General features: G+C 57.5%; 2 protein-coding genes across 2 annotated transcripts; one reads left to right on the top strand and one right to left on the bottom strand.

Annotated features, from left to right (window-relative positions):
• Positions 1 to 60: 60 nt before the first annotated feature.
• Positions 61 to 20,252, bottom strand: GUITHDRAFT_143231 (hypothetical protein; the record flags this gene model as incomplete). Its single annotated transcript, XM_005826775.1, has 2 exons — positions 61 to 1,957; positions 2,200 to 20,252. 2 exons carry the CDS (start codon positions 20,250 to 20,252, stop codon positions 61 to 63), a joined length of 19,950 nt encoding a protein of 6,649 aa, XP_005826832.1.
• Positions 20,253 to 21,663: 1,411 nt separating this feature from the next.
• Positions 21,664 to 22,053, top strand: GUITHDRAFT_114103 (hypothetical protein; the record flags this gene model as incomplete). The annotated part of the gene is made up of 3 exons (XM_005826776.1): positions 21,664 to 21,727; positions 21,770 to 21,828; positions 21,874 to 22,053. 3 exons carry the CDS (start codon positions 21,664 to 21,666, stop codon positions 22,051 to 22,053), a joined length of 303 nt encoding a protein of 100 aa, XP_005826833.1.
• Positions 22,054 to 23,500: the final 1,447 nt, after the last annotated feature.

Consider the following 23,500-nt stretch of genomic DNA (forward strand, 5'->3'; position numbering starts at 1 on the left):
TCGTGTGTGAGGGAGGTGAATTATCATTGAGAGGACGTAGAGGTTTCAGTACATGGGCTGCTACTGCTTCTGCACTCTCACTACAGTCCTGACAGCCGTCGCTCCAGCCAGCCCTCCTGACTTGAACATCTGCTCTTGTGGACACCAGCGCACTGCTGAGGACGCATTCATCCCTCCTCCTGCCCCTGCCGCAGTGAACGAGCCTCCGATGAGCAAGCAGTCGTTGAGGACGAGCATGGAGAACACGGGTCCGTTCACACCTCCTCCTACTGCCTCCCACCTGCCGTGCGAGAACCTCGCAAGGTGCGGGCAGACGTTCCCTGCTGCGCTCTCAAACGTCCCTCCTGCGTACAACACCCCATCATACAGCGCCAGCCCGTGCACGTCCCCGTCCAGCACCCCCAGCGCCTGGAACTGACTGCCGTCCCACCTGGCCACCTTAGCCGCCACGCTGCCTCCTGCCCCCACAAAGTCGCCGCCGAGGAAGAGCTGGTCCTCGTATACGAGCATGGCCAGCACGGACCCCCTGACCCCTCCCTCCATCCCCAGCCACTCCTCCCCGTTCCACACAGCCACCCCCTGAGACGTCACGTTGCAGACTGAGCTGAAGCGTCCTCCGATGAACAGGAACGAGCCGTTCACTGCGCTGCTCAGCACGACCCCGTTCAGCCGGCACCCGACTGCACTCCAGCTGCCGCCATCCCAGCTCGCCAGCCCTCCCGTGTTGGCTGCTCTCGCCTTGGCCTGGTAGGCGCGAGTGAAGACCCCGCCAGCAACGAGGGAGGACCCGTACTCCACCAGCGTGTGCACTGCTCCGTCCAGCCCGTTCCCCAGCTTGGTGCAAGCTGAGCCATCCCATGAGAGGATGTGGTTGACTCTAGAGCCGCAGGCGTCCAGGAACGAGCCGCCGACGATGACATGGTGGGGGCGAGCAAGGAGGGAGAGCGCAGACCGGGAGAGCTTCAGTCGGGAATCAGTGAAGAGCGTGTAGCCGTCCTGCTCGGGCCCTGACCAGAGGCTGCCGACTCCCTCCTCGTCCACATCAGCAAGGAAGACATCGTTGAAAGACGCAGCTGCCTCCTTGACTCCCGAGCGAGTCAACGATCCGTCCATGACCGTGACCGTGACGTTGTGCAGGCCGACGACGTCGGAGGTGGAGCAGTGGAGCTCGACGTCGGAGAGGAAGGAGACGTTGACACACGGCCGGTCGCCTACGAGGACAGACAGGTCGCTGTAGCTCGAGGCCTCGTAGCCTCTGCTGTACAAGGAGCCGAAGAAAACTCCCGTCACTGTCAGGCGGACTGGGACAGACGACGGGGAGACGGCGGGAGAAACCTGAAAGACTCTTGGGTGAGGATAGATCCTGAGGTTGCTGTAAACCGACTGCCCCTCATTCCTCCCCCCCAGCTGGGTCCCCCCGTTGTCAAACGGCGTCACCTTGAGCAAGAGCTCGCCGTGCATGTCGGGGTTCAGCAGGAAGGTCAGGGAGCCGCTGGAGTCGATGCTGGGCTGCTGCTGGAAGAAGCCAGGGGCAACTCCCTGGACGTCGATGGCGAAGGAGACCTGCTGGAGGAACTCGTCCGGAGTCCCTACGGAGAAGTTGAGGAGGAACCCGGGGATAACGATCCTCTCCGCTCTCTCGCTGCACGAGACGCTCGGCATGACGGAGAGGAACGGCGGGTTGTTGATGGCGGCGACGGCAACAACTAGCTGCTGCTGGGGGCTATGATCCTGCCTGATGAAAGCTGTGGTGCTGGCCACAGACCCGTTGAAGGGGTAGACCCAAGTGATGGTGTCGTTGAACCCGTCGGTCGCGCTGCGATTGTTCCTGAGGGCGATGGTTAACGCGACTGCCCCGCTGACGTTGGCGTTGAGCAGCAGGTCGACTGTGCCGTTGAGGTAGACCGTTGGATCCTGCGCGAAGAACTTGCTGGAGTTCATGGAGACAATGTAGAAGCTGCAGCGAGAGAGTGAGAAGAAAGCGACGAGACGAGTGCAATTGAAGACAAGTAGAGAGATGAAGACAAGTAATGCGCAAACAAGTTTGACAAGGAGAAATTTGCATGCCGTAACAAGTTAAGTCGAAAACAAGTCAACATGCAGTCGAGTAGAAAGGCAGAGCAGGAGGAAACAGGTAAACAATTGTCAAGTCAAAGAGGAGGAAGAGGATGGTTGGGTGGTCAACAGTCACTGCTCTACCTATAAGTCTCGTTCCGCTCGTCCAGGGGGATGGTGGATAGGTTGACGTAGACAGCCACTTGGCGGACCCTGACCTGGCTCCTGCTCTCGTTCACTTCGATCGACCTCAGCACCTGGTACTCCGGGTAGCTGTAGGCCGGGACGATGAAGAGGAAGAAGCTCCTGAACGACGCGTTGACCCCGCTGTACATCGTCCCTCCGTTGTCCTGCATTCTGATCGTGACTTCGAACATCCCGTTGACCAACGGAGCGGTCGTGAGGGTCAGGGCCTTCGAGCTTGACCTGCCAGCTGGGGAGAAGGTGGAGTTTGTGATGAGCTGGGAGGGGCTGAAGGCAGAATGGACAGCTCGAACTTGCTGGATGTCGAACGTGTAGTCTTGACTGAGCTCTAGAGGACTGCCGGGGTCGATGTGGAGGAGAAAGTTGGGCAAGACAAGCAGCCCCTGACTCTCGTACATGGTGACCTTGGTCGCAGCCAGGTCAAACAAGGGCTGGTGGTTTCGAGGGACCACAGTCAACGTGAAGTTCTTCACTACGAAGTTGACCGAGCCGTCAACTTGACTGATAGGCCCGTCGTCGATGACCGTTACTACGATGTCGGAAGTGAACCGACGGCCTGGGAGGGAGGCGAAGGTGATGATGCCTGTCTTGGAGCCGTCGGAGGAGAGGAGGAGCTGAGGAGGCTTCGCATACTGGTCGAGGTTGGTGCAGGTGAACCTGAGCGAGAGCTTCTGGCTGGCCTCGTCAGCTGGGCCCGGGCTGACGTTGGTCGCGAACACTAGCTGCTGGGAGCCAAGGTCCTCCCCGACGACAAGGTTGCGGACGTCGAGGGAGGGAGGCTGGTTGACTGGGTTGACGGACAGGTGAACCTTCTTGAGGGCTGAAGCACCTCCCCTGTTGTCCTCAAGCAAGGTAGAGGAGACGACGACGCCGTTCTGGAAGGCGTTGGGAGTGAAGGAGAGCGAGCCATCAGTCCCCAGCTCGAGTGGAGCTGACAGGAGGTTCGGGTTGTCAGTAGCATCCGTTCTCAGCTGGAATGAGATCTCTTGACAAGCTGGGGGGAAGATGTCAAAGCTCATGCTTCCGTCTGCCACGTGGGTGAGAGTTGGGAGAGGTGGGAAGGGGGCGCAAGTGAACTCGGCCCTGTCGACCGTTCCGACGACCGAGACGTCGCAGTAGGTCTGCTTGCACGTGCAGTAGCGCATGTACAGGCAGTCTTCGGTGCAGCCTGGAAGCTGCAGGAGCTTCTGGACGGAGCTCTCGAGCACGACGTCTCGAGCTCCGCACTTGGCTCGCGTCTTGACCGAGCGTGACAGGCCGAAGGCGAGCGGCTGGTAGACCTTGTCGGTCTGCAGAAGGTCCATGGAGACTATGTCTTGGAAGAAGAAGTCAGACTGACGGGGGGCAACGGAGCTGTTGCGGTCGTAACGGATCATGGACAAGGTTCTGTCCAGGTCTGCAGTGACGTACACGTACGACTGGTTGAGGAAGGAGGAGCTGGAGAGGGAGGAGGCGCCGGCGAGGCCGACGACGAGGTCGAAGTGGAAGTGATAGAGGACGAGGGAGTTGCTCCCATCGGTCACGAGGAACAAGGTCTCGTTCGTCACTTGGAGGGTTCGCAAGTCTCTGACCAGCCCCAAATTCAAGGGGCAGGCGCGGCTGTGAATGAGAAGCTCGCTGTCTGCCACCGGCTCGTACCTCAGAGCCTTGTTGGTTCCCCTCGTGATGGCTGTCAGGTTTCCAAACGTCATTGAGGGCTCCAGGAACTGCAAGACGTTGGTGTCGAACGCACGATTGTAGCACGAGCTTCTGTTCACGATCTCGTTCTGTGCTACCGCCTGACAGGCTCCGCTGCCCACGGCGAGGTAGAGCTCCTCCTGGAACTCAAACATGTCTAGCACAGTGTCCACTCCCAGATCAGGGACGAGCACAGCCGTCTGCTTCCTGGTCAGGTTGTGTGCACCGCTGGGAGACACAGTGAGGCGATAGAGGGAAAAGCCGGTTTGAAGCAAGGAAGGGTCGAGCTGGGAGGGAGAGGTACCGCTGACTACCAGCAGCACACTGCTCACGGCCGCCCATTCGTACATGGCGACAGCAGCGACGTTGGGGAGCATGATGGTGTCGACTAGAGTGAACAGACCGGACCGAGCTTGCAGGAACTTGTTGAACACGGAGAGAGAGTAGGAGAAGAGTTTGACCTCTCTCGCGTCGTCGACGAACGTCAGGAAGTTTGACGTGCCTTGCAGAGAGGCGAAGGAGACGTCGGTTGACCTGTTGAGCTTGACAACCTGAAAGATCTGGAACCCGTCCCCTGCAGCCACTGCAGACCCGTAGTTGCTCCATCGGTAGATGATAGCGACACGGGCAGGTCCCCTCCTTGTGATGATGGTTCGGTTGCAGTCACAGCTGAACGTGTAGTTGGCAGAGCATGTCTTCACGTCCTCTTTGTAGCACGTTGTCGTGTTGAGGAACATTCGATGGGTAGTCCTGTTGACGCACGTCACGTTCAGCTCAGTCGCGCCCGAGCAGCTGACTAGGTCAAGAAAATTGGTGTCGTAGGAGGTGCCGTTGGTGCACTCCGAGGTGAAGTCACTTGACGCGTGTGCGGTCTGGTTGTCAAAGGCATCTGCCGGAGGGCAGGTGACGTTGCTGCTGGACTGGTTCCAGGGGGAAACAGAGGAGTTGGAGGAGCAGGAGAAGGAGGTAGTCCTTCTAGAGCAGGACTGGATAAGGTTGGTACGGACTTGACCTTCCTCTGAGTTGACAGTGACAAGGTAGGAGAACCCATCGATGTCAAAGTGAAGCATCTCCTTCACTGAGAACTGCGAGGGGAGCCAGAGGTCGTAGTCTGCCAGGTAGCTCTGCCCACTCGGGAGCGCTGAAGGTACCCTGCCATGAGGGACGAACGAGCTGCTGGTCGCGTTCCACCGGAAGACTTTGATGGGATCGCAGGGCACGGAGTCCGGCCAGAGGTGCCCGACGACTAGGTAGAGCTGCTGCTGACCGTCCAGGTCGGGGGTGGAGAAGGAGAGGAGGGAGCTGGGAAGGCAGAGGCTGTTGGTGATCTCCTGGACAGTAACGAAGTTCGCGATGAACTCATCCCATACCATGACCACCACGACCCCAACCTCCTTCCTCTTCGTCGCTACTGCCATGTACTTCCTGGCACCCTCCTCCCAGGACGCGGTTGCTAGCGTCTCGTTGTACGGCTCCGGCAGCGCGAAGAGTCGCTTCGGGAACTTTCCGTTCACGTTGTTGTTGACGCGGGTCAACGAGCTGTTGAGGATGAGGGAGGAGACGTTGCGCTCCCCGTTCTTGATCCTGTCGATGTAGTTGAGGGCGGTGCCGTTGAAGTGAACGACAGCAACTGCCTGGTCCCTCCAGCCCGTCACAAACACGAGGCTGCGAGCCGCCTCGTAGGAGACGTCGGAGGCTCCGTCCAGACCGTCGACGACTCCACCGCTGATTTCCATCTTGTCAAACAGAAAGTCCCTGCAGACAAACGAGTCGAGCTTGTCGTTCTGAGTGACGATGGAGAACAAGGCCAGAACGTTCAAGCTGGGGCTCACGGCGAAGAGATGCTGCTGGTCAGGCGTCAGTGCCAGGGCTGACCAACCTGGGACAGTCAAGCCAGACTTTTGAAAGATCCCAGGACAAGTCGAGTTTGACTGGAACAGGTAGACGAGCTTGTCGTTGCTATTCCGCGAGAAGACTGAGATCCCTCTAGAGTACTTGCTCGTCACCAGCACGTACTCTACCCTGCCGATCCGTATCGTCAACACCGACGTAGGCGCCTTGAGCCCTGAGACAGAAGACGGGCTGGTGGAGTAGATGACGCTTGCCTGGAAACGGGCAGAAGGCGCGTCGTATCCCTTGGCAACCAACATCAAGGAAGTGGAGGAGGAAGAAGTCGACGAGGAGGAGGAGAGATTCAGCTCTGCGATTGCCTGTATCCCGGGGGAGACAGCGTAACCAAGTTGCTCCCCAAGGATCCAGTCGGAGGGGAGGGTGAGGCTGTTGGGGAGGCTGATGAAATGGGAGCCGTTCCATCGCATGGCAAGGGAGTTTCCTTGCACTGCCCCAAGAATCAGCCCGACGGTCTGAGAGGTCCCGCTGCTGCCCAGCTGGGGGAAGAAGAAGGAGACTGATGAAACTCCGTAAGGCCCAGCAGGAGAACTCTGCAGGAGGACGAAGTGAAGGGTGGCAGCATCGGCTCTGGCGACGTACACGTCAGAGGCTCCCCCGTAGACTGCAGATGAGAAGGCGATGAAGTGAAGGCTGCCGTAGCTGGCCTGGTCGACGCCGAACGCTGCCGCCACCATGAACGTCTGATGCCTCGTCACGTTCCAAGTGGCTCCGCTGATCCGGAACATCCGAGACTCCGAGCGGAAGCCCTCGGCCTTGGGGTTGAACCTTGACACTACCAAGTACGTATCACTCAAGTGCCGGATAGCTCTAAGGCCCGTGGCCCCTACATCAGCGTCTAGCGGCAGCCCTGCTGTCTGGTTGACTATAGACAGGAGGGAGCCAGAGGGAGGCTGGAGGGGATAAACCATCACAGGGCCGAGGTAGTTGGCGACGGCGAGGTAGGACTTATCCAAGTAGGTGAAGTAAGCTACCTCCCTCGCACCTTGTGTGATGATCGAGTCGGTCACCCGAGCTCGCAGACAGCTGGAGGTTGTGTTGCTGACGACACAGTCGAGCTTGTAGATGTTGGAGGTCAAGTTGGTAGTGGAGACGTTCCAAAACTTGGACACGGCGAGGTAGGGCGAGCCTTGGAAGGTGAAAAAGTGCGATGACGAAGCTCCCGACGCGTTTCTTCCATCCAGAGTCCCTGAGAGGTTCACAAAAGAGCTCGAGTTGTAGAGGTAGACAGAAGAGTTCAACAAGAACCTGACTGACACACGAGCTCCAGCAGACAGTGACGTCACAACCGTGGGCGGCGACAGGCCAGTGCTGTTACAGAAGTACTGGAGGCATCTCCGCTGCCACACTCTCTCCCCTCCACTCTGAAGGTAGACTGTTGCTCCCCCCATCGGCCCACTCCACTTGGGCATGGCGATCCTTGCTGTCGTTGCCGTCTGTACCGTCACGGCTGCTGAGACCTTGTAGCTCCCGAGCTGCAGGAAGGCACTCGGAGGAGAGGAGGAGCTGAACCTCCCCTGGATGTCGATGTAAGTGTCCGTCACTGCTGTAGGAGACCAGTATGCCAGTGTGTTCACTGCTGCCATGCTCCCTGCTAGCTGGTTGTACAGATCACGAACAGTCTCCTCGCTGATCTTCCTGTCCCACAGCCTGACGCTCTTGATGGCTCCGACATGGGACGACCAGTTTGACAAGTTGGCAATCGCACATGCTGGTGCGACGCACATGGAGCCGATGGCGAAGGGTGTGGAGAAGTTGCTGCACTGAGAGTAGGAGATTGACCCGCAAGAAACCGTCGAGCACTGACCAGCTGAGCATCTTTGACAACCTGTCAAAGCTGCGACTTCTGACCCATCCACGTAGACACGCATCTCGCTCGAGCTCACCGTCGCCACCACATGGTACCATCTCCCAAGCACAGGCGGGCTCAGCGTCGCCACGAGGTCCCTGCGGACACTCGCGTTGGTCATCAGCTCCCGGCTCGTCACCGCCCACTGCAGCTGGAAGGAGTCGCTCAACGTGTAGAAAAGTTTCCAACCAGCTTCGCAGGTAGTGAGAGGCTGCCAGCTGCTGATGAGCCCGCGACCCTGAGCTCCGGTCGCCAGACTTTGGATGGTGAACCAGACCTCTACCGAGAGATCGCCCTGCCCCCCAGGCATGCGACTGAGAAGAGACTCTTGGCCATACGAGGGGGGGAGGAGGACGTTGTCAGAGATGACAAGCCTGCTGTTGAAGTCCCCGTCAAACTGCATCGCGTCACGCAGGCCGTCGGTCATGATGAAGTCCAAGGCCGACGACCTCGTCTGCTCGATGTTCGAGGCGTTCACTGGCAGCTTCCCGCGAAAGAGGGCAGCTCCCAGCACACCAGCCAGGTCTCGGATCGCCGCAAGCTCGACCGTGTAGTCGGGGACGAAGGCGGGCTTGGACGAGTTGATCATGTAGCTGTACCTCCAGTAAGAGCTGTTGCCGGTATAGTTGAGCTGCTGCTGGGGTCCAGGTGGGAAGGGGTTGATAAGCATGCTCTGCTCGAGGTCGTACATGAAGTCGGGGGACAGTTCCCAGTACCCGCTCAAGGCATCTCTGATCCGGGCGCAGCAGCCTGGGACGAGGCAACGGTCCTCTTGACAAGAGACGTTAAAGCCGTAGGGCTGGTTGCCGGGGAACGAGCTCAAGGAGGGGCAGCCGACTGAAGGCAGCAGGTACTTGGTTCCTTCCACCTCGAACGGGGTAATGCCGCAGGCGTCGCCGACGGAGAGGTTCTTCTGATAGATCAGCTCCAGTCGCTCCCCTCCCTCACAGACTCGATCCGAAATGTACCATGACGTTGATCCTTCTACCGCCGTCAGGTTCTTGCGCATCGTCAGAAGGCAGCTAAGATCGGCTTCGAGGGCGTAGGCGGTGATGCCGTCGTCACTCTGGTGGTAGGCAGTCACGTACTCAGCTCCTGGGGTAGTGAAGATCTCATCCTTCCTGATGGAGGTCAGCTGGACTTGCGACTTCCAGGAAGTGTGGGCGAAGGTCAGGGAGCTGCCATGGAAGGCATCGTGCTGGGCTGAGGGGAAGAAGGCAAGGTTCGGAATCGACTTGTTCCCTGCGTTCTCCAGGACTTGCACGGTCGTCGTAGCCTGCTCGAACGAGTTGTAGGTGGAAGAGCGGTCGGAAAGCTGGCAGACCTGCCCAGCGTTGACGAAGTCAGCTCCTGTCGGGTTGGCGACGACGGCGGAGCAGTTGCAGGACTGCGTGTAAGGGACGGTGATGTCGGTACAGAGGACGGTCCAAGGGAGGAAGAAGCCCGGGGCATCGTTGGACGGGAGGACAGTCATGACGACGTTCCTGGTGGAGTAGTCGTGACCGTCGTAGGCTGTCCCTCCATCGTCCTTGAGCATGAAGACCACGTACGACGTGCCGCTGCGTGAGGGAGACAGGTGGAGGGTGAGCTGGCCGTTGATGTCAATCTGGGGGTGCTGGCGGAAGAGGTCTAAGCTGCTGGATGCCACAACGGAGAAGGTAAGTTTCTGCTGGCCCTCGTTGGAGGGCCCCGGCGCGATCCCTTGGGCGAAGGAGGGGAGGCGGTAGAAGGAGGACTCGGTCAAGTCCAGCTGGCCGGGGATGGAGAAGGTGGGAGGGTCGTTCACGTTGAGGATCGTGATGGTGAGGTACCTCGTGAAGGTGTCAACCCCCCCGTTCTCCACCCCTCCGTCGTCCTTGAGGTTTACGGAGATGCTCCGCCGCCCGTAGGCATTGCGCGCCCCTTGAAACGTGAGGTTGCCGCACAGGTAGGGCCCCTGCCGGCACGGAGCGACGACGATGCTGGGCGGTAGGCTGAAGAGATCGAGCTGGGGAGAACGGCAGTCTGTCCCTGCCGGGCAGAGGGTGAAAGAGACTTTCTGGTGGGGCTCGAAGGTGCTGGAAGCTGTTCCGTCGGCAGACACGTTGACTACGAAGAGTCTGTTGAAGAAGCCGCTGTCCTCCAGCACCGCCAGAGAGTCGCCCTCGAGCCAGGTGAAGGAAGGAGCGCGGTTGTAGTCCATGACAACTAGCGTCAGGTCGTGCGAGGACGAGTTTCTCATCCCATCATCCAGCAGGATCGTGAACACTTGGCGGCCGACAGCGTTCGTCCTGAGCTTGAAGACAAGATCTCCGCAAGGGAAGCTGATAGAGGGCATGACCTCGAAGAGCTCATTGGCTGGCTGGGAGGAAGGGAGAGGAACGAGATGAAACTGTCCGCTCTGCCGTTCGCAACCACAAGTTGGGAACCCGACGTAGGAGGGAGAGGACAAGTTGACGCAGGCGGGTCGGCAACAGGGATCGGAGACGTTGCCTCCTCTGCAGCCGTTCTCGTATTCTCCCAGGGAGATCGATCGCGCGAAAGACTCGTAGGAGCTCTCGGTTGACCCTCCGGTGCAGTCGCACAGAGTCTCGAGGTTCCTCATGTCCTGTGGGCTGCCAGCCTTGCACGTCATCCCTGACTCCACCGCCAGCCACGAGGATCGGAGGCTGCAGTTGCACTCCTTCCCCCGCAACAGCGCGACTTGACTGGTGATGAGCTCGAAGGATGGCTGACTGTTGACCGGCAGCACGTCAACATGCAGCTGTGCGACGGTCTTGCCCTCCCCGATGCTGTCCAAGTTTCCGTTGTCCTCGCACGTCAGCTGGAATGTTGTGTTGCCAAACCTCGCGGCTTGAAGGGAGACGGTCAGTAGCAGGTCAGTCCCGTTCTGAGTCAGTTGCGGATAGAAGACGCCGGTGGGTCCAGAGGTCTGCAGGAGGGAGAAGGAGAGGACTTGATAATCCTCCCTCCAACCTCCTCCTCCCACACTCCTCGCAATCACCGTCGTGACTGAGCTCCCGGCCTCTGCCTCTTCCAACATGAAGATGGAGGAGGTCAGGGTGAACGTGGGCGCCTGGTTGACTGGCAGCACGATGAGACGGAGTGGAGCAGGCAGCGAGAGGTTCTTGCCGCCATGGGCTGCCCCTCCGTCGTCGCGCAAGAAGACGTTGAAGACGACTCGCCCGTTTCTCTGCGGCTCCAACAGGAAGGAGATGTTCCCACTCGCCACGTCCACGACTATGTCCGTCGAGCTGGCAAACAGCTGGAGGTCGCCGTGAAGCTGGTTGGCTCCGTTGAGCTCGTCGATCTCGACACTCTGCCATTCCTTGAGGGGGACTGCTGGGATGCGAGCTGAGAACGGAACGACGAGGAAGGAGAGACTTTGACACGCCTCGTCGACCCCAGCTGAGATGTTCTCGACGATCAGCCGCGTGTGTGCGCAGGCCTCTTGCGCTGTGCACTCGAGGACTGTCACCTCGTTGACGAGCATGCTGAAGGAGGGAGCATGGTTCACCGGATGCACGAGGATGCAAACTTCCGACGTCGGCGAGCGAGCAGGCGGCGACCCGTCATCGTACAGGGTCAGGTTGTAGGAGGAGAGGCCGAAGGCGCGGGGCGCGAGCTCGAAGACGATGGAGCCGTTGGCGAGGACAGCAGGCGGGGAGATAAAGTCGAGGAGCTGCGGGGAGGAGGCACAGGAGGTCGGAGGGAAGATCGACAGCCTGTCGACGCCGCAGCCGGAGGAGCCGGTGGAGCTCGAGACGTCGACAAGCTCGAAGGTCACGAGCTGTTGTGCTTCACCGCAGACGTCCACCACCTCACTGGGCCTGACGTCCCCAGCAAGGCCCACCAGAAGATTTTGGCCCTCGTCGTGCTGGTTCAGGATCAGCAGCTGGCGATCGAGGGAGAAGACGGGGGGCTGGTTGGCGCAGGCGATGGTGAGGAGGAGGAGCTGCCAGGTGGAGTCGACGCGCTGGAAGATCGGGTTGTACCAGGTGACGTTAACGATGATGCTGAAGTTGCCGAGAGCGTTCCTCTTGGTGACCCAGTACAGCGACCCCGTCGGGCTCAAGTCCATGGAGACCAGGAGCGATCGGTCGGGCACCTGGAGCGAGTAGTTGAGAGCTGGTCCTTGTGTCGGGATCGGGGAGAGGAAGCCGCTGAGCTCGCAGGAGAAGATACATTGATCGTTGCCGTATATGGGAGGGACTTCCTTCAAGGTGAACAGGTAGAGCTGGAAGGGCTGCTCTGTTGACCCTCCAGCAGAGTCAGTGACCCGCATCGTCAGATTGTTCCAACCAGGAGCGAGAGGAGGAGCCTTGAGATTGACGTGAAGGTTTCCCTTGACCCCCTGCAGCACAGTCTCGCCAACGAGAGTATCCTGCAGCAGAATGGAGCCTGTCAAGACCTGCCAAGACTCTTCGAGCGGGCCAGCGGACACGCTGTAGACGAGATCGCGGAGGATTTGATTGGAGTCAGAGAGAGCATAGATCTGCGGCTGGACGAGGAACGTCGGGAGCTGGTTGACCGGGTGGATCTGGAGGAGGAGGGTGTGGGAGATCTCCGACTGGTGCATCACTACCTGAAACTCGACGAGGCCGTTCCAGAAGCGTCTTGGGAGGAGGCTCAACGTCGCTGACTGACAGACGACGTGACAGACAGAGGAAATGTTGGGGGGTTGAGCCATCAGGCCCCCGTCAGTCGAGTCGTTGGAGTATGAGTTGTTGAGAAACAGGCGGTGGCGGATCGGGGAGATGGAGAAGTAGATCAGTTCGTTGCCGCTGTGGTCGTAGGGAGTGTCGGGCTGCGCAACAATATTGACGATGAAGTTGGGGATAACTGTCACATTCGCATCTTCCTCCACGTTCTCCAGGAGATCAGCGACGGTGGAGGTGTCGATGTTGAAGGAGGGAGTCTGCCTCAGGTTCTTCCTGAAGGCAGTCGAGTTGATGTCAATGGCTCCCAGGCCAGGAAACACTTGAGACCGCAGGGTTTCTGCGACGCTGAGCGAGGCCTCGAGGTATCCCATGGCATCCGTAGCGTTGAGCGCCCTGACGTTGACAACCGCGACTGCCATCGGGTACTGTAAGCTTGTCATACGGCTGCACAGCGGAAAATCGCACGAGCTCTCCTCGCAGCTGCAGACCCACGACAGGAACGGGAGGTGAAGGAGAGAGGCGATAAGCCTCTTCGTCTCTGCCATCACTTGCGGCGTGAAGATCGAATCCTTCAACCGGATCTCCATCGATAGGTATGAGTCAACGACCGCTATCACCAGCACCGCCGCCTCCGACCTGTTCCTCCCCCCCCCGTACCAGCCCCCGTCGTCCACTAGCACCACGCTCACGTTCACCGCCCCCGTCCTCCCCTCCGCCAGCTCCACCCTCAGGCTCCCGTTGCTGTAGATTACTGGCGCCGACGCCAAGATCTGCTCGTCCCCAGCTACAGACTCGATCACGAACGACACCTGCTGGCTGCTCTCGGGGTCCTCCCCGTCTGGCCGCCTCCTCCCCTTGCTGATGTTCCTCGCAACATCTGCCATCAACTGCGACCCCGGACCCGTCCAGAACGTGACGACGCCGTCGCAGCAGAGGAGGAAGGAAGGCGGCTGGTTGACGGGCGCGACCTCGATGCTCAAGGCGATGCTGCGGGAGACGTTGACACCTCCGTTGGCGGTACCGCCGTCATCGAAGAGGAAGACGTCGAAGGTCGCGTTGCCGCTCCTGTCCTGACCCAGGCAGAAGTAGAACTCAGATGCAGAGAGCTGGGGAGGAGAGTCAAAGAGGAGGGAAGGATGCGCGTCAACTGCATAGAAGGAAAGCGACTGCGATTGCTCGTCCACGGAGGAGAAGATGGAAGGACTGCCAAGGAAGAGACGGGGGAGGACGAAAGGACTTGTAGCACAGGAGGAGAGTTCTGTTGCTGTGCCCGGTGGGCAGCGTCCACAGTTCTGATCCACAGACACGACAAGGGAACACGGAGCGAGGTTTGAGCTCGTGCAGCAGTCAGTGGACAGTATGTTGCTGAAACTTTCAACAACAGAGCAGTTCAAGGTGAGAGAAGGAGCGTCGTTGACAGGCTGCACAACAAGAGATATGTTCTTCCTCTCCGAAAAGACGGTGCAGTTGCACGTTGAGTCGTACCCCTCTAGCCTGACTGTCAAGATGACTAGGCCGTTGAGTCGACCGACGGTGGTCAAATTCAAGTCAGCTGTGCTTCTGCTGGCATTGATCGTAGCATGAATATTGCTGACGACGTTCTTGTCTGCGGTAAACACGAGCAAGAGGCTGGCGCTGTCAACGTACGTTCCCGGGAAGATGTCATAGAAGAACTCAGGCTTGAAGATGCTCCCTTGGTGCTCCAGCAGCGTCAGCTCGGCAGCGTGCAAGGAGAAGCTCGGCAGCCGCACGACAGGAGCGACGACGATGGAGAAGTTGAAGGCAATGCTCGACCCAACCATCCTTACCTCGTACACCGCAGACCCCACGAAAAACTTGCTGATGTTGAAGAAAAGCTGAGCAGTCGCGCACTTGCCGAAGGACCTCCAACGGTAGACGTCATGTTGTCCGCAGTCCACAACGAACTTCGCCGGAGCTTGCAGGAGGCCCCCGTCGGTCTCGTCGTAGACCCACTCGCTCTGCCCCTGCAGGAGGTGACCGAGCGGGCTGAAGGTGAAGCTGACCAGCTCCTCGCCAGCTGGGCTCAGAGGGGTGAGGGGAGGGGACGTGATGTTTGTCACGAGCGACACGTTCTTGTTACACTCTCCCTCCGGGTCGACGCACTCGAGGACGGTCACGCTGGTGGCGGTGAGGACGAAGGAGGGGATGTTGAACCGATTGGTGAAGAGCAGGATCCTCGGCCTCCTCACCAGCCCCTCCAGCAGCGAGTCCAGCTGACTCTGGAGCTGCGAAGCCACCGCCAGAGACGTTGAGTAGACGTCAAAGGTTAGAGACTCGTTGACACATCCAGCTAGCAAGTCACTACCCGTCTCGACCACCCACGACGACCAGGGGACATGCAAAAAGTTTCTAAGCTCCTGTGACGACCAGGACGACGAACACAGCACGACTTCCACGTAGAAGTCAACGACCGCTATCACCAGCACCGCCGCCTCCGACCTGTTCCTCCCCCCCCCGTACCAGCCCCCGTCGTCCACTAGCACCACGCTCACGTTCACCGCCCCCGTCCTCCCCTCCGCCAGCTCCACCCTCAGGCTCCCGTTGCTGTAGATCACTGGCGCCGACGCCAAGATCTGCTCGTCTCCAGCTACAGACTCGATCACGAACGACACCTGCTGGCTGCTCTCGGGGTCCTCCCCGTCTGGCCGCCTCCTTCCCTTGCTGATGTTGACGAAAGCTCCATCATGAGTCTGGACCAGCGAGCCTGCGATAAACGTGACGACGCCGTTGCAGCAGAGGAGGAAGGAAGGCGGCTGGTTGACGGGCGTGACCTCGATGCTCAAGGCGATGCTGCGGGAGACGTTGACACCTCCGTTGGCGGTACCGCCGTCATCGAAGAGGAAGACGTCGAAGGTCGCGTTGCCGTTGGCGTCAGTCACGAGCTGCAGGAGAAGCTCTCCATCCTCGAAGAACAAGTTCAGCAGGCTTGAGTACGTGTCCCTTCCGTCCCCTGTCGCCTGCAGCTCGAAGGTTGTCAACTGACTCGCCTCGTCCTTAGACCCGAAGGCTGACGGCCGACCAACAAAGAGGCGATGGAGGGGGCAGGGACGGGGAAGCGAGCTGCTCTCGTTCCAGCACTGGTGGTTCTCATCCACCTTGACCTCCACGGACAGGCTGCCGTTGACGCAGTCCTCGACCCACGTCACCTCCGCCTGCGCGGTCAACCCATCACCAGTCTTAGAGCAAAGGATGGTGCACTTGATGCCAACAGACTCCAGCTGGGAGCAAGCTGAGACATTTAGCCCGATGCTCGGTTGATCGTTGACAGGCAGCACGACGAGCTCGACCGTCTGCTCATCCGAGAACGCTCCTAAGGAGTCGACAGCTTGCAGGTGGAGCAGCAGCTGGCCGTTGCTGTGAGGGACCAGGTTAAAGAGCAAGTCAGCGACAGATCGGTTCGAGCTGGACTCTTCGATCAACATGGATCCAGGGAAGATCAGGTCGCTCGAGTAGTTGAAGAGCATCGACACATTCTGATCGTCTTCGCACCAGCCGACGATCCATGGCTGGCACTCCAGGTTCTCCTGCAGCAGTTGGCTGAATTTTAACACGCACGTGGTGTATGAGACCATCGGGTACTTCGAGTGTATCGCGCTGGGAATTAGAGTTTGACAAGCCGTTGAAGTGCATTCCAGCATGACAAACCGATCAGCACCAGCGACGCTAAAGGTCGGCGGCTGGTTGACAGGCTCAACGGTGATTGAGATGTTGTAGTCCGAGAGCCGAACTGAGTTGGAGGCGCTGTTTGATGTCCGGACCTCGTAGGAGAAAAGAGCGTCTCCGAAGGCAAACTCTTCAGTCTTGAAGGTGAAGATTCCGTCATTCTCAACCAACGGCTCGAAGTTTGGCTGGAACATGTACCTCTCACATCCTGAGATCGGCCGGCTGGTGATCGAGTAGTCTTGCAGAGGGTACACGTCAAAATTTCCCGAGATGTTGACAAACAGTTGATAGAACCCCTCCCCTTCTCGCACAGTCACCGAGGTCCCAGTCGAGACCTGCTGCAGTGAGCCCTTGGGCCGTATGATGAGGTAGAACCTGCGAGTGAGGGACTCGTTTCTCCCGCCATAGAGGGTCCCCCCGTTGTCCACCAGCTTCACGTCTATGGTGACGACTCCGCTCTTTGCCACGTTCGTCGCGATGACAAAGGTGCCGTTGGGGAACAGCTGGGGTGGGCGGGCGAGCAGGAAGCCGGGCTGGTAGTCAACGACGAAGGTCAAAGTCTGCTCAGCCTCCAGCGGCCCATCAAACCCGACGGAGATGTTGGAGGCTAGCTGGAAGATGGTGAAACCAGTCTCCTGGTCGACTTTCTTCCAGGGCAAATCAAGCACAAAAGTAGGAGGTCGATTAGCATGGACCATGATGACTGCAAGGTCGCCCACCCCTACAACGAACTGCTGCTCGTCGTCATCGAAGACTTGCACTTGGAACTGATCGCCGTACCCGAAGGTGGAGTTTTCATCCTGCGGTAAGTCGCAGAGGAGTTTGCTCTCGAGAGGGAGGAGGAGCCCATTGACAGAAGCGTTGTAGGGGCCGAAGAAGAGACAGCGGAAGGTGTGGGAGAGGTTAACGCCGTACATCTCGATGACGAGTTGGTCCATGAGAGGATCGACATGCTTCGGGGATCTCATGACCCAGGCCGACAGGAAGCTGAACTGGAACTCAGTTATCCTGTCGAGGGAGGAGCACGAGTCCTCTCCTCCAGTCATGTGCAGGCCAACGGTCTCCAAAGGCTCGTGGATTTCTTGGTAACCCACGTCAAAGGTGATGGCGTTGACAGTCAGGTAGGACGCGAACGTGAACCTGCTGTTGCCAAGGGAGTACGTGGCCGTCCGGTCGAAGCCGAAGCCGTAGACAGTCACCTGATACCCGCCGAGCATGGAGCCCTGGGAGGGAGACAGCACGTAGAAGTCCTCGCACACTTGGATTTGCATCGGCCGGTCGTCCCCGTACGGCATCAGTTGCGCGTCAGTGCCCTGGCGGACGGTCAAGGTGGCGGTGGTCACAGCGTGGTGACTCCATAGGGTGAAGTTGCAGAGCATGGAGGTCGAGTTGAACACAAGAGCGTACGAGGGTTCAGAGGCGTACACGTCCGTCCCGAACTGATAGGAGAAGGAGCAGGTGTATTCCTCCGACAGGTCGAAGCCGAGCCCGCTAACTAGGATCTGATCGCCTCCGACAGCTGAGAAGATGGTCGGGTGGGTGGGCAGCAGGGGAAGCACCTGGAGCTTTCCGTATGTCGTCCACACGGGAGAGAACAAGATCGCGCAAGAGGACTGCCTGAAGTTCTGCCGAGAGCAGTCGGCAGGGTAGAGGGTGAAGTTGGTGAAGACGAGCTTCTTCATCGCGTTGTGGACATGAAGGAACACCGCTCCCTCCTCCCGGTCAGGGATCGCAGCAAACCTCCTCCCCCAGATCGGGGTCGGGCACGTGACGAGGCTCTGGGACCTCACGATAGCCGTGGTCCACTCAGTCTCGTTGCCCCGATCAAACCTGCACTTGTAGATGCTGCGCCAGTTGTACCCGTAGCCGGACACGCTCAGCGTCCTACCTCCGCTCGCAAGAGCCTCCGTGGGCTGAACTCGATCCCATCCCTCGTAGAAGAGGAAGGGGGAGGGGGAGCTGGGCGAGAGTCGAAGCACCTCGTCCTTGTGGTCGATCGCAACCGTCTGACTGAGACCCACGTGCTGCCCCCCATAGCTGAGAAGCAGCTGGAAGGTTTGCTCGAAGGATGGGAGCGCTGGCTGGAGGCAACGCCTGACGCCGTCGCTCAAGTTGACTTGACTTGACAAGGAGTAACTGCCGTCCAGCCACAGGAACACACAGAAGAATGGCTGGCTCGCCTCCTCGAATCCCACTCCAGCTATTGTGACCTGCATCCCTCCTTTGCTGGGAGCTGAGGAGGGAGAGAAAGAGTCCCAGGTGAAGCTCGACACGAACATCAGGGGATGAGAGAAGTTGTAGGGCAGAAGAGACTTTGCGGGCACCATCAACTCGGCAGTCACTGTGAAGGTTCCGTCGCAGCTGATCTCTATGGGAGGAGAGGGCTGCTTGACGGCAGGATTCATAAATGTGAAAGAGACAGCAACCCTGGCTCGCGCTGGGAGAGTTTCATTCCGACAGATTCGCAAGTACACGGAGGCGTTGGGTCCACTCCAGGTTGCTCGTCCTGTCACGTCTCCAACACAGAAGAGAGACTTGTTGCCAAGGATTTGGAAACTTTCGTTGAGCCTGATGCCTTGCAATCCAGCGATCACGATGGTCGAAGCCTCGGATCCCAGCATGTCGGCATCAACTGCGAAATCAATGTGCAAGGAGTTTGGACTTGAAATGTAAGGAGACACTTGATAGATTGTCTTGTCAATGATTGATGGCTGGAACACAAAGAAAGGGCGAGACGCGTTTTCAACCCCGTAAAGGCCGTGGAGATTGTTTGGGACCTGTTCCGGAGGAATATTGAAATCATCTTGACTCACGTTCATGTAGATGTCCGCACCAGCCCTTGGTGAGTCCACGTTGTTGACTTCAAACGTCAAGTAGTAGGTTCTAGAGCAGAGGGTCTCCTGCTGAGGCTGAACGAACAGCTCGAGCATACCCGACTGATAATGCATCAACCCGTAGTTGCCCATGGCAGGGGGCTGCGAGCCATCAAAGAAGAGATTCTCCTCTGTCACAAAGTTTCCCAGCTCATCTTGGCTCCGCACGCCCACGTTCATCCTCTGAGTTCCCGACAACACCAGGGAAGGGATCCCACCAAGCATCAACCTTGCTGACTTTGCACCACTGAGGCCATAATTGCAACGGAAAACGACCTCGATGCGGTTGGGTCGATTTGGAAACGGATTGCTCTGAGCGATGGAAGCCACCACGAAACGAGGAACTTCCACCCGCAAAGGGCTCAGCCCATCACTGATGCAGCCAAAGAGTCCCCTCGTCGTTTCAACTTGTTGAGGAGAGAAAGGGAATAGACCTTGACCTGACACTTGGAAATCTACGGCTGGTTGAGAGTTCATCATATTCCAAGAGGTGAAACTGAAAGAATATTTTACATTGGCTCTCAGTATGGATCCGCACATGTTCAAGTCAAGGTTTATCGTCTGACCATCTGAGGATATCAAAAGAGTGCTGACTACACCTCGCGCGCAAAATAATTGATTCCCACCATTCCCTCCGACCACATGGTCCAGGTCAACAGGTATCACTTCAACGGGAGACGGTGCTGTACCAGACAATCTGATAGTTTCTCCGTCTTCGTAAAGAATATCAACGTTGGTCATAAGCTCCACAGTAAAAGTGTTCATTACCCCAGGAAGCGGGGTGACTTGACTTAGTTTACCCACCAAAAAACGAGGAATGATAGTCAGGAAGGGATCTTTCCCTCCAGAGACTCCTCGAGCTGACTGTGATAGTCCTGGTTTGGCGACCGCTGTGCTTAAGATCGATATCCTCAACTGCCCCTGCGCTGAGACTAAAAAATCAGCGCTCGCATCAATGGACTGGTTGAAATTCACAAAAACAAAATTTGAAGTGTACATTTGACCAGGGCTGAACTTTGCCCCTTTGCAAAGAATAAGATCTACAAGATAAGTTGTATCGCTGACATTGTTAACCATGGAATCACAGAATGATGTATCATCGAAATTTCCAAAGACAGAATTGACCAAGTTGGCCGGCAGCGCCTGTGAAACAATCCTCATCGTTATCTTCTGAAATACATCTGAGCTCAACTCGAAATTAGTTTGAAGGGAAAGGAAGATGGTATTCCGTATGCCTGCTATTGGAGTAAACTGGGATATTTGAAGCTTGTCAAATTTCGGGATAGTAATAAACAATGGCTCCTCGGCAGCGCTGATACCAAATAGCGACCCTGACAGCCTCGTCATCAAGAAAGGTCCCATGTTGAAAGCTCCAGAGGCAGAGATGTAGAGCTGGGGAGAAGATTGCGGATTGGGCGGATTGAAGACTTTGACAGAAAATAATATGTTATGTTGGCTGACAGGACAAAACTTTCACAAAGCTGGAGATGAAACAATGCTCCTTCTGGTACAAGAGAGACAGCTAATGAGCAGAACGCTTGCATGTCTGCTGGACTTGTTGTATTCTGCAGGTGTATCTCACTTCGGTTGTGTAAGCCTGTGAATGTCATGACGGTAACGTTGGACAGATTCGCTGCTGTGAGCGTTGCATTTATCCTCAAAGAGAACATGAGGAGGTTTTCACCACTGACAAAAGGATTCGACTGTTTGACAGTGGCCATACTGAAGACGGGATCAGACGCTACGGGTATTGATCTACAGACTAGGACGAGCAGCCATACCGAGAACTTGAGACAGGAGGAAGCAAAGGAGAGCCGAGGAGCTGTCATGGCTGAACTTTTGATGATGGGAGGGAGAGCACACGGAGGAGAAGCTCAGCAAGCTTCAAAGGCAAGTTGTGACTTGAGGATCAGGATGGGGGAGGAAGTGGAAGAGAAGCAGCAGGAGCAGGACGGGGCAAGAGGACACGAGCTCCAAGGCGCCATCGTCTCTTCGCTAGAGGGACCGGAGGTACCGTTATGCCTAGTCAATCTATTCGTAACGGCTATGACAGTTGGAGAGTAAAGGACACCGGTGTCCGACGGTCGGACCGGGTCAGTGATGATCCGAGGTCCGGGCCGGCGCGCTGCGACGCCGGGCGGGCGGGCACACTCAGACAGTTTATTTATGAGCCACGGTCTATAGTGAAGGTATCAGTTAAGTTTGGGGGACAGCAGTCGGCAGGATTAGGTTTGGTTCTCGCTGTCTTTTCTCTTCTCGCCGTTTGGCCTGTGCGACAGTGTCAGGGTCAAGCCTCCTCGACTCTCCTGATTGTCCTCGTACTGATTTTTAACTTAACTTTGAGTAAAGTCTATTGACTGGTTTACTAAGTGACAGCGCCGTGTCGCCGCGGGGCTGGCGCGGCCGCGGTCCGTCCGGCGTTCACGGCCGGCCGGGCCGGGCCCAGTGTCAGCCAGTGACTCGGACTCCGGGAGGTGCCGCGAGTCTGGCGGACTCGGAGGCAAGTTTGCCGTGAAAGTTTCAACTTTGAGAAGTTTGAAAGTTTCAACTTGTTACATAACTTGTGTACACGATGCGGACATGGAGCAAGTGCCCGCAAGCGAGAGGAAGGGAGAGGCAGGCAGGCAGGCAGGCAGGCAGGCAGGCAGGCAGGCAGGCAGGCAGGGAAGAGAGAATGGTTGGAGGCAATGTCCTCACTTGGTCCCAGTCGCAACAGGGGTATGGGAACATGAGCGGCTTCAAAGAGCAGGTTGCTTGATCTCCTCGTCCCCGCATGCCTAGTGAGCCCATGTCGCCGCAGCGGAACGGAGCCTCGAAGGATGCGACAGGCAACTCAGGTGGGAGGAATGATGAAAGCAACAACTGATCTCTCCGTTCAGCTCCAGGAGGTATCTCGACGGCCATACCAGGCATGGCAGAGACCTTCCAGCTCATCAAGGTACTGAGCGCTCGGAGCTCTATTGGACGTGACTACCTCGAACAGGACAAGGTGTCAGCAGCAGGCAGCGGGAGCATCTTGAAGAGGCATAGCGGAGCTGCCGACATCGTCTTTGTTCGTCACGGAGGTGGAGGGAGAGTTGTTGCTGATGAAAGTGAGGAGAGCAAGCAGATGCCAAGCAAGGGAAACTCGTGTATTATTGCAGCGATTTCCACGTTCATGTGATACCCGACTGCCCTGCATGTCAACTGCACCCTACCAATTATCTTGTCAAAGCTCTTCGTGTGATATTGCTGCCTCTCTTATCTACATCTTCGTCATCCAATGCTCTTCTCGCCTGCCCTCTGCTTTTGCATCGTTTGTAAGATTTCATCCAGGTTGGCCGAGATTCGAAGCTTGGGCAGGTAAATCCCTTCCCTTCCCTTCCCCTCCAGCTCCTCGTTTCCCTCCCCTCCCCTCCCCTCCCCTCCCCTCCCAACTCGTTGCTCAACAAGGCATCAGCTCATTCGCTCTCAGACTCTCACCGGCATCACCGTGGAGATTTTCGTCAATGAGACCAAGACGAGCCTCTCCATGAAGATTCAAGTCCTTGCTCGATCCCCAGCTGGTCGAGAGCTGACAGTTGAAGATAGGAGGATCACCGCTGCATGTTCGAAGGAGGAAACCTGAAGCCAACCCCTCAGCAGGTTTTGTACCTCTAACATCCTCCTCTTGCTCTTCCTACGCCAACTCCTCCTTCACTGAATTGCTTCACCACCTCTTCCTTCCCTCTCCCTCTCCCCACCTTCTTCCCTCCACCTATCTCCCTTCCTCTTCTCTTCTCTCCCCTCCCCCTCCTGTTCCCTCCCCTCTTCCCTTCCCTTCTCGTCCCTTCTCTCCTCCCCCCCCTCTTACCCCCCCCTACACACACATTCCCCTTCTGCTCGTTTTGCTTTCCTGCTCGCCCTCCTCCGGTCCCACCTCTGTCCCACCTCCTTTCCGCAGATCGCGGAGGTTGGGAAGCTGCTCAAGTCGGGAAGAAATTCTGTCAGATATCAGGTTGACTTCAAACTTGTCCCCCCCCCCTCTCATCTTGTCCTTGTCTGCTGTAGGTGTTGGGAGAGAAGGCGCTGTTTGAGATCAGGGCCTTTATCTACCTGTGGAACTCAACAGATAAGGTTGAGGAGGAGGAGGAGGAGGAGGAGGAGGAGGAGGAGAGGGAGAGGTGGTGGAGGAAGGAGAGGAGGAGGAGGAGAGGTTGAGGTTGAGGAGGGACGAGGACGAGGATGAGGACGAGAGGGAGAGGCGGAGGAGGGAGGAGAGGAGGAGCAGCAGGAGAAAGATAGTTACGTTGTTCCTTTTGCAGGTTGTTGTCTGTGACATCGATGGAACAGTCACTCGATCAGACTTCCTCGGTTACAGGTGATCTGTACTTGCAGGATCCACAGAGATCATGATCGTTGATGTTGTTGTTGATGATGATGATTATGACGACGACGATGACGATGACGGTGGTGATGATGATGACGGTGATAGTTGTTGTTGTTGTCGTCGTCGTCTTCTTCTTTGTTGGTGATGATTGTTGAATGCAGTGCACATCTTCTCGGATACGAGTACACACATGATGGAGTCACGGATGTACTGAATTATCTCCATGAGGTTTTATCAATCACTCTCCTTTCCCTCTCCTCTC

The sequence above is a fragment of the Guillardia theta genome (genome assembly GCF_000315625.1).
Source record: "Guillardia theta CCMP2712 unplaced genomic scaffold GUITHscaffold_72, whole genome shotgun sequence".
NCBI lineage: Eukaryota > Cryptophyceae > Pyrenomonadales > Geminigeraceae > Guillardia > Guillardia theta.